At 48.6% G+C, this 10124-nt stretch overlaps 3 protein-coding genes across 3 annotated transcripts; all 3 read left to right on the forward strand.

Moving 5' to 3' along the window:
- Positions 1-95: 95 nt before the first annotated feature.
- On the forward strand, positions 96-3257 carry YALI1_C32517g (uncharacterized protein; the record flags this gene model as incomplete). The annotated part of the gene is made up of 1 exon (XM_066094102.2): positions 96-3257. The coding sequence occupies one exon, from the start codon at positions 96-98 to the stop codon at positions 3255-3257; it is 3162 nt and encodes a 1053-aa protein (XP_065950174.1).
- An 891-nt stretch (positions 3258-4148) lies between these two features.
- YALI1_C32558g (uncharacterized protein) lies at positions 4149-4628 on the forward strand (the record flags this gene model as incomplete). Its single annotated transcript, XM_068282541.1, has 1 exon — positions 4149-4628. One exon carries the CDS (start codon positions 4149-4151, stop codon positions 4626-4628), a length of 480 nt encoding a protein of 159 aa, XP_068138642.1.
- Positions 4629-9291: 4663 nt separating this feature from the next.
- Positions 9292-10104, forward strand: YALI1_C32609g (uncharacterized protein; the record flags this gene model as incomplete). The annotated part of the gene is made up of 1 exon (XM_502188.3): positions 9292-10104. The coding sequence occupies one exon, from the start codon at positions 9292-9294 to the stop codon at positions 10102-10104; it is 813 nt and encodes a 270-aa protein (XP_502188.1).
- Positions 10105-10124: the final 20 nt, after the last annotated feature.

Genomic DNA, 10124 nt, shown 5'->3' on the forward strand with positions numbered 1-10124 from the left:
CCTAACTAAGACGACTTCCCCAACCTCCCAAACCTAAACTTTCGGCAGACCATCTGCATACAGCAACCACCAACAGTCTAAAGCACATCACCAACATGTTACTGACGAGCTGGGTTTCGGGGTTGCTGGCCATATCCGCCTTGGCCGACGCTCTCACCGACTCGCTGGAGACCGGGTACTCCAAACGACTAGTTCCCCCCGGACGAGGAGGCAAAAAACCCACCAAACCGGGCCAACCAGGCAAACGGCCAGACGAGTGTCCTCCGTGCTTCAACTGCTTGTTACCGGACTTTCCATGCCAGCAATTTGCCTCATGTGACCAGGCAAACGGCCGGTGCCACTGCCCTGAGGGATTCACCGGAGAGAACTGCGCTCAACCGGTATGTGGAGGCCTGGGAGAGCTCAATCGACCGGGTCGAATGGAAAACACTACCTGCGAATGCTCCGAGGGCTGGGAGGGTATTAACTGCAATCTGTGCAACCAGGACTCGGCCTGTAACAGATTCTTCCCAAAGGGCGTCAACGGAACATGCTACACTGGAGGAATACTGGTGAGAGAGAACCACCAGATGTGCGACGTGACTAACGTCAAGATTGTGGAGATCCTCAAGGGTGCCAAACCTGAGGTCACCTTCACATGTAAGAAGGAGGATGAGGAGGTCGACGGAGCTGCCAATGGTACCTGTTCGTTCCAGTTCTGGGTCGACGAGGTTGAGTCATTCTACTGTGGCTTGGACGAATGTACCTTCGAAGTGAATGGAAACAACACCCTGTACAAATGTGAAAAGATCAAGTGTGCATGTGTGCCCGACCAGTTTCTGTGTGGAAAGGACGGCTCTGTGGATCTGACGGACTTTTTGAAAAACACAATCACCGGTCCCGGAGACTTTGCATGCGATATCAACAGCCAGAACTGCAAGTTCTCCGAGCCCAACATGAACTCATTGATTTCGTCTGTTTTCGGAGACAAGTACATCACTCTGGGCTGCAAATCAGCCGAATGTCTGCATGTAAGTGAGATTCCTGGCTACGATCAGCCCGACAAGGGTGTAAGCACCCTTCTGGTGTGTGCTGGTCTGGCTCTCACTCTTCTATTCTTGATTGTGGCTTATGCACTTGCTCAATCATTGTTTAAGCGGTCCAATAGCCCTCTCGAGTACCTTCCAGATGCTGATGAAACCGGAAAGCTGCTGCATGACTTTGTTCCTGCCAAGCTCGAGTTTGAGGACATCTCTTATCGAGAACGAGGAGCCAACGAAGCCACTTCCAAGCCTATTCTTGACGGAGAAATCTTTGGATCTGTCAAGCCCGGAGAAGTCATGGCTATCATGGGAGGTTCCGGAGCTGGAAAGACAACTTTGCTGGACATTTTGGCTCGGAAGAAGAAGAGTGGAAAGTTCGACGGTCGTGTTTTTGTTAACGGCTCGTCTGATTACACGGATAAGGAGTTCAAGAACATGATCGGTTTCGTTGACCAGGAAGACTGTCTGCTTCCTACTCTCACTGTCTACGAGACTGTTCTTACTTCTGCTCTCCTGCGACTTCCCAAGAACATGACCCTTCTCGGAAAGAAGATGCGTGTACTGGAGACTCTCAATGAACTTGGAATCATGCATATTCGAGACAAGCTGATTGGTTCGGAAACCAACCGAGGTATTTCTGGAGGTGAGAAGCGGCGAGTCAGCATTGCCTGTGAACTTGTGACTTCTCCCAGTATCCTCTTTCTCGATGAGCCTACTTCAGGACTAGATAGTTTCTCTGCCTTCAATGTCGTCGAGAGTTTGGTTCACCTGGCTCGAAACTACAACCGAACAGTCGTTTTTACCATTCACCAGCCCCGATCTAACATAGTCCAGCTGTTTGACAACCTCCTGATTCTATGCCAAGGCCGTCTTGTCTACTCTGGTGCGTACTTGGAATGTCAGCAGTTCTTTTCCGAAGTCGGTTACAACATTCCCAAGGGTTTCAACATTGCAGACTTCCTCATCGACCTGACCATGGAGTTGTCTTCCGGTTCAGGGGACTCTTCTCGAGCCGAGTCCGGTGCCCAGTCTCCTTCTACATCTTCCGACGACATCCATACCGTTGAGAGAACCGATTCTCAAGGCAATCTGGACACTACCAACGAGTGGCTCCATTATCAGATCCATCGGGCCGAGTTTGACGAGTCTGCCAACGCCCGAAAGCGTCGGCAGCGACAAAAGTTCGTCAAGTCGCTCGGAAGTGGAGTCCCTATGCCCGACAGAAACCTCGATGAGCTCGTCAACCTGTTCCAGACTTCTGCTCTTGCTCAGCGAATCAAGAACGGTATTCAGGAAGACATTGATCAGGCTGACCTGGAAGAAGCCGCTGATGCAGATGATAGCACTGCTGGGTTGCTCCAAAGCCGAGCCCGGTTCTTCAACAGCCGTATCTCTTTCCTGTCTCAACTCAAGATCATTGCTGGAAGAACCTTCAAGAACCTCTACAGAGACCCCATGCTTCTGCTTACACACTACATCATGGCGCTGGCACTGGGTCTGTTTTCGGGTATTGTGTACTACCAAGTGACCGACGACATTTCCGGTTTCCAGAACCGTCTCGGTCTCTTCTTTTTCTTGCTCTCCCTTTTCGGTTTCTCCACCCTGACCTCTCTCAACCTGCTGTTTGGAAACGATCGAATCATTTTCATGCGAGAACGAGCCAAGGGCTACTATCATCCTGCAGTCTACTACATTGGAAAGGTGGTATTTGACATGGTCACTCTCCGTGTCTTCCCCCCGATCATTCTCGGATCCATTTTGTATCCTCTGGTCGGCCTCAAGCCTGATTTCAACGCCTTCCTGGTATTCATTGCCACTTTGGTTCTGTTCAACCTCGGATCCTCTGCTCTCGTATTTGTGATTGGAATCACTCTGGGTGCCAACCCCGGTGTTGCCAACCTGGTTGGCATTCTTGTCATGCTCTTCAGCATGCTCTTTGCCGGTCTCTTTGTCAACCACGACAGTGTTAAAATCTGGGGCATTGATGCTCTGCAGTTCCTTTCAGTCTTCCATTACGCTTACGAGGCCATCAGTGTCAACGAGGTGAAGTACCTTACACTGATAGAGGAGAAGTACGGACTAGAAATCGAGGTGCCTGGAGCCACTGTTCTGAGCACCTTTGGATTCAACGTAAACGCAGTTTCGCGGGACCTTTTCATGCTCACAGGCTTCCTCGGCTTCATGCTGCTGGCGGGATACATTGGACTTCACTACGTGCTGGTGGAGGTGAGATAACAGACAACAGATAACAGATATGGACTTATACTATAGATAATTTATGTGAAATAATAGCTGTTACCTGTAGTTGTGGAGATGTCGATGGCATGTGCAAGGTGATAAGATATGCGCACTTAAGGTGTGCTCAAAGGCGACATTCCCTGGATGTTGACAATTCGAGAGACTCTTCCGACTCGGTTGAAGATCTCAAGAGTACATGGGGATCTTTTCTAGATTATTAGTCTCAATATGATACAGAGATGTTTTTAATATGATTGTCGTTCAGTAGACCCTTGTTGTTGTTATTGGTTCAGAGACCCACAAACAGGGTCATATACTGAATTTCGATTTTACTTACATACTGATATTGTGATCAGGAATGCCCTTGTTAACCCCACGAGGGTTTCGTGAGAACGCTGAACACAGCCTGGTACCTCTAAAGTATTCCGACTGAGCCAAGGGTGCAGTATAATGCTCTAGGGATGCGTTGGTTGTTCAATTGCCAATAATTTTAGGCAATTTGAGCGGGTCGGGACCTGGAAGGGACTAATCATGTTTATACAGTAGATGTTTTGAAAGGATGGCCTTCGTATTTTTATAATCCAAGAAGACTGCAAATGGAGTCTGGGCAAGAGTAGGATTGTACATTCCTCTCAGCAGAGTAAATTAGTCCCTCAGAATGGAGACTGGCGGTTCGTCACCCACGTCAAGGTTTTCCATCAACAGGTAGAAATGGCTGTATTGGTGGTATTGCATACTGGCGGAGTAATATTTAGCAATTTGGCTGTACTTTTACTTTCAACCGCAAGCCCACTTCAATTGGAAACACTTCTTCCAGAGCTGAAGTCTCAGAGGCGGCTACTCAAACAGGATGCCATTCTGTGAGGGGTTCGGGTTTCGCCTCCAGCGATGAGTTATAGACCATCTGATCAAGCTTCTACAAGTGGAAGTACTTGTACTGGTTGGATACACCGGCAGGGTTGCATAAGCAGGGCTGGCAAGCCTCTCTTTACACGAAACATTGGAAGCAGCACACGGCATAAAGACACACGGCAAGACCATACTGAGCTTCAGCTCAACAGAAACGGACCCCTTGGTATAGAAATAGGCTCACCGGAAGCTGCCATCCCACAGCAAGTCGTACTCCTGACAGCATCTGGACCGAACAAACGCTTTCTAAGTTGGGTCTATAGTGAACTCAATGAGGACTCAACTTCATCGTTCGAACGAACGTGTGGGGAACACTGGAACAACCGTAACTCGATCAATTCAAGTCTGATTCTTGTTCTTGTGACCTCCCAAGGTTCAGCCCCTGTGAACTTGTTGTCAGCATCAAACCAGAGGCCACTCAGACATGCCGCGTCGAACAGTATCAATATTACAAACTGATAAGGCAGAAGGAGAGATCCTCGGACTTCAGACACTTCATATCGGGAAACAATCGGGATCTAAGACTGGAATAAGACCTCCGCAATGTAAATTTCAGAGACACAACGTCACGTTTGGGCAAGGTTCTGTGGTAAGCTCAAAACCCATAATATTTGGGAAGGGGGTTTCGATATCGGACAAGAGGATGAGAGGGAGGGACTTGATCTGGGAATATGCGATGCAAAAAATCAGATCCGCTTAAACACTCGCAATTATCATAGTTGAGATTCTAGCCATTCCTGATGACATCGTGTTTCTTCATACTGGACTGCACGCCCATGCAGCCAGAATGCACCTTGCCGCTGTATTTAAGTGAGCCGCACACCACGGAACCGTGGGACAGGATTGCATACAGTAAAAAGGTCAAGGTATGCGGCTCTCCCTTTTTGAGCGTAGGATCCCCGTCTAGGAAGGAAATGGGGTGTATGTGGCGGCGAATATAAAAAGGAGAAGGTGGGTCTTTTTGCTTATGTTCACGACCACACCCAGTCCGGAAGGTGCTTGTGCTGAATAAGCGTGGTTCGGCCGACTTTACAACAATGACCAAGAAAGTGGTGCAGCAGCACAAAGAGAACGGAGAACAATGGAGGGGAAAATATCGACAGAGACGACATACCAGTACAAGCACGACAACGAAAAAATCAGTGAAGCGAAAATGAAGGAATCGACAACTACAGTACAGTACGGGTTTCAAGAGCTTCAGGCCGTTATTCAACTCTGTGTAAGCCTATTGGTGTTTTATGTGACAGTCGATGTCTGACTACTTGTCCAAAGTTCACTATGAGTAGCCTAGCAGAAGTCATGTATTCAGCCGTATGGTATACTGTGGGCTGAAACACCCTACATGTCAGTATACGCCTAGATACCTTCCAGTATGTACGATACCAGTACGAGTAGTGCACCCTAGCGGTCAACTGCTTCCAAAGACCACAAAGACCCGCTTAGTGGATCGAGATACCTGTCCCCAGCGGCTAAGTTATTTGCCAAGAGGACGATTTGGAAAATATTGCTCATTGGTTCAGTCGGCCGAGATCTTCACATTGTACAGTATGCAGTTGAAGCCTGCGGCGGTGTGTTTGTGTGAGGACAAGCAGAGAGAATGAGTGATATCGATGCATGATCACGCCATGGGGGCTGAATGGAGACAGCGACATCATTCACGCGCGAGCTATATACGAATAACTGTCATACCCGAGAGAATAGTTGAGAGTGTAGCAAGCTCCGGAGCCCGTAATGCCATCCGTGATGATACCTGTACAGTAATTATGGTAGATGGCACATCCTATCGAAACCGTTGAGATCGATCGACAAACCGGCTGTAGCCGACCACCCAACCACCATCTCTGAATCGGCGACATGTCCGGACCGGCTTCCAGCACAAGATGCGACTCTACTTCCGTACCTTTGTTCGGAGCCATACTTTGACCGCCTTTTGGCACCTCCCGCCCTGCCAAGCCAGGTGCCAGACTTCCTCTCGTCCGGAACATCCCTGGTCATGCGACGATGTCTGAGGGCTGTCGACTTTGAGCCCTCAATTCTTTGTGTGGACTGCGGAATATTTCGGGGTATGGTTTACCCCACTTCATTTCAGAGCACCGAGCAACTCTGTTTCGAAACCTGGGGTGCACAAATGCATGTCTGGGAAATCCGGGGTTAAGAATAAGCTATGGAGCTTATTTGATACAAACTCTAAACTCCCAACCAACAACTGTTGGCACAGTTGTCACTAACCAAAATTCCCTGCAGAAAAAAGACAGCCCACCAGCCTCGTGACGCTTGCAAAGTTAAGCCGCGGGAGTTGGTGTATTTACGCGAAGTCGTTGATTGTGCGTCCAAGTTCCTGAGGCATTCCAGCTGTTGGCTCGACAACCTGATCCGGACTTGTTCTTTTACTAAAGCCGACTAATATACACCCCTGTCATCGGGGAGATAAATATTGTCGGAACCGGTCCATATTTTTTGCCCTCCGGATCCCTTGTTTGACGCAACCAACGACCATCAGATGGGCTTTTGACGCATCCCGATGTGAGCGCCAAGCGGTGCCAAGCGTTCTCACACATAGACGGCACTACATTACATACAAGCAAGTGACGGCGAGCACAAGATTGAGGACTCGTCGTTGGAACGGTGGGTAACAGTCTTCATCAGCCCTTTCAATGGGGTGCACTTTTGGCGTCGCCCTCCTGAATATTTTTTTCTCCTTCCCTTCTAAATTGAGTTCCCACTAATACCAACGTAAAAGTCATACAGCTGATGTTGGTGTTCTTAAACAGGACTACTGAGACGACAGCACGTAGGGGGACACTAAGGGCTATAGGGATCAGGAGTCCCAATTATGGGCAGCGATAATCCCCCCTTATTTTCATAGAGATCATCCCTCTGTCTCTCTCCTTCGTTCTCTTTTGCCCGTTTACCTCGCTTATTCCGTTGCGTGTCTCAGTTCCATTATGCGTACAGTACTGTTGTGGCAGAAAATACGGCTTTTTCTGGTCGCTTTGTTTTTATGTTTTGCTTTTGGCACTCTCACCTGCGTGCTGTGTCTTCTCTGTAGCCACCTGACAAGCTGTCTTCCAGCTGTATTTGTATTTGGTGGGCACTACTGCATTTGAAACAGAATGACAGACCCACAGAATGTACAGAGAAGACCGAGAGCGGTACGGTACGAGATTCGTACACCCAGTGTATAGATCTTGACCTACTTGCTCTAACTGAGTTATACCAGCATCAGCTGTTTTTGACAATGACCTTTTGAGATCGCAACTCTAATGATTGCTGCCTGGTGTCCACAGCTCTGCTTCTGTGCGCAGACAGGCAGATTTGAGGTCCAGCTAGTTTAGCCTAGAGTAGCCACTGGGTAGTTTCATGACACAATGCTCATCTTGTTAATTAGATTCCTTTTGGTATGTCTCCGTGGACAGGGACTGATACGTCATAATACCTCAAATCGAGGTTGCGGAACGAACACAGCAGTATGTACAGTGCTTTAGTGAACGGGTTGGAAACGGTGGCTTCAAGGAGATGAAATGTTTCTGGTTAGCCGCATCCAACCGTCTCAAATCCGTCTAGTGACGATGTCTGGCTGTTTGTAACAACCGTAGAGACGCGATGTTGTGTCATGGATATTTTATGGCAGGAAACTTTAATGGCGCCATGAATTGTGGTATAATGAGTGCCATATATGAGTTTTGAGAAGGGAAAAAAGGAGAAAATCGATAGTCGTCAGTCATATCCTCGGGCTGGCTTGCTTTGGTCTGTATTATTTGCACTCCTTCCACCCCAACTGCTCGACACTTTCAAAAGAAGGTTCATGCCGAGGCATTTAGTACGAAAAACGAGCAAAGCCTTGTTGGAGGCATTTGTAAGCGTGCCAGAATATCAGCAAGTGTGTGGGAAAGATGGGTGCACTTTTTTGCACACGGCTACAGCCTGGATCAAATTTGGTGTTTGAGATTTCTCCAACGGCTCCTATTTTTAGCTCACAGTAACAGGAAAAACGAAGCGAAGGGCCGGAAAAATCATCGACAAGGGTGCCAAAGTGAGAGCAGCAATGTATACCGGAAACACTGCAAAACGGGTTCAAACAGAGCAGGAGTCGTCACCAATAGATACACCACTTGTAGCAAGTATTATCACGACCAGGGGCAACCATCCCTAGAAAAACTATCAGTCTGGGGTATTAACCGCCATCTGTTGAAAGTATTAAGGTTGATTACGTCCGAAAGGATAACGGGACCCTTGGTGTTGGTGGAGAGTGTTTAACAAGGCTAGACATAGCTACCGGTACTACAACGTAATTGTCCTGGAACAAAGAAGTTGCACTACTTGTGCCAGCAGCTAGCATCAGCCTATGGAAACGCCTGCATTCTTGCTCTCGGCCTTGTGTGGACCAAGCGCGGGCTTTGCAAAGCTCGGTCTTTGACGTGGAGCCCGCACCGCTCGTAATTACATGTGGACACTCTTGGGTGCGCCTTTCAAAACAGGTTTCCCCAACATGAGAACTCAGTTGCCGCCAAGACTGTAAAAGCCTAAACGGAATAACCAAGAAATTATCCCTCTGCTATAGGCCGAATCAAAGTTTTCCCCGGACGGATGGGACTTATGGATTATACGACTATGGGTAGCGCGTAAGCTGAAGCCAAGGGGTAGTTCTCAAGAGAAAGAAACTTGCAAGAAACACAAAACCAAGGGCGCACACAAAGACAAATCTGGCCTGGTGATGGAAGAAATCAAACTACTTTTTGTTGCAGTTCTTAATTGTATGGGGTAGAAGAGAGGGTTAGAGAGAGGCTACTTTAAGGGCGGTGGGAACAGAAGCCTCCGATATAGCCAAGCCAACCCGCCATTATTTGTCTATGTGACCCTGGCCACTGGATCAGTCCTCTCCCCCCATACGATACCATACTCTCCATCACTGGCAAAGTCGCATAACCAACACTTATGCGTCTATGCACACATTTTTACAAAGAAGCTAGTCCCAACCGAACTCAAAAAGTAAGATGCAGGATGCATGATGTATGGCGGGGTTAAATTTTGCAGATATCGGTCAGACATGTGGAATATATAAAACGCCAGATCGCCATGGAAATAACAACATCATCAACCCCATTCACCCTCTTCTACAACCATGAACACCGAAATCCCCGATCTCGAAAAGCAGCAGATTGACCACAACTCTGGCTCTGACGACCCCCAGCCTATCCACGACGATATGGCCCCCGTGTCTCGAATCCGATCCTCTGGACCCAACCACGAGTACATTCATATTGCCGACCAGAAGTTCCACAGAGACGACTTCTACAGGGCCTTTGGTGGTACCCTGAACCCCGGTGGAGCTCCCCAGCCTTCCCGAAAGTTCGGTAACCCTGCTCCTCTCGGTCTGTCTGCCTTTGCCCTCACTACTCTTGTTTTCTCGCTGTGCACCGTCCAGGCTCGAGGTGTCCCCAACCCCAGCATCGCCGTTGGCCTTGCTCTGTTCTACGGAGGTGTCTGCCAGTTCGCTGCCGGTATGTGGGAGTTTGTCCAGGAGAACACCTTTGGTGCTGCTGCTCTTACTTCGTACGGAGGTTTCTGGATGTCTTGGGCTGCTATTGAGATGAACGCATTTGGAATCAAGGACTCTTACAACGACCCTATTGAGGTTCAGAACGCGGTTGGTATTTATCTGTTTGGATGGTTCATTTTCACTCTCATGCTCACTCTGTGCACTCTGAAATCGACCGTGGCATTCTTTGGGCTCTTCTTCATGCTGATGATGACATTCTTGGTACTGGCGTGTGCGAATGTGACTCAGCACCACGGCACTGCCATTGGTGGCGGTTGGCTCGGTATCATCACTGCTTTCTTTGGTTTCTACAACGCCTACGCCGGTCTTGCCAACCCTGGAAACTCCTACATTGTTCCCGTTCCTCTTGACATGCCCTTCGTCAAGAAGGACTAAGAAGAGACACAATCTGCTCC

Source organism: Yarrowia lipolytica, chromosome 1C (assembly GCF_001761485.1).
Source record: "Yarrowia lipolytica chromosome 1C, complete sequence".
Classification (NCBI taxonomy): Eukaryota; Fungi; Ascomycota; class Dipodascomycetes; order Dipodascales; genus Yarrowia; species Yarrowia lipolytica.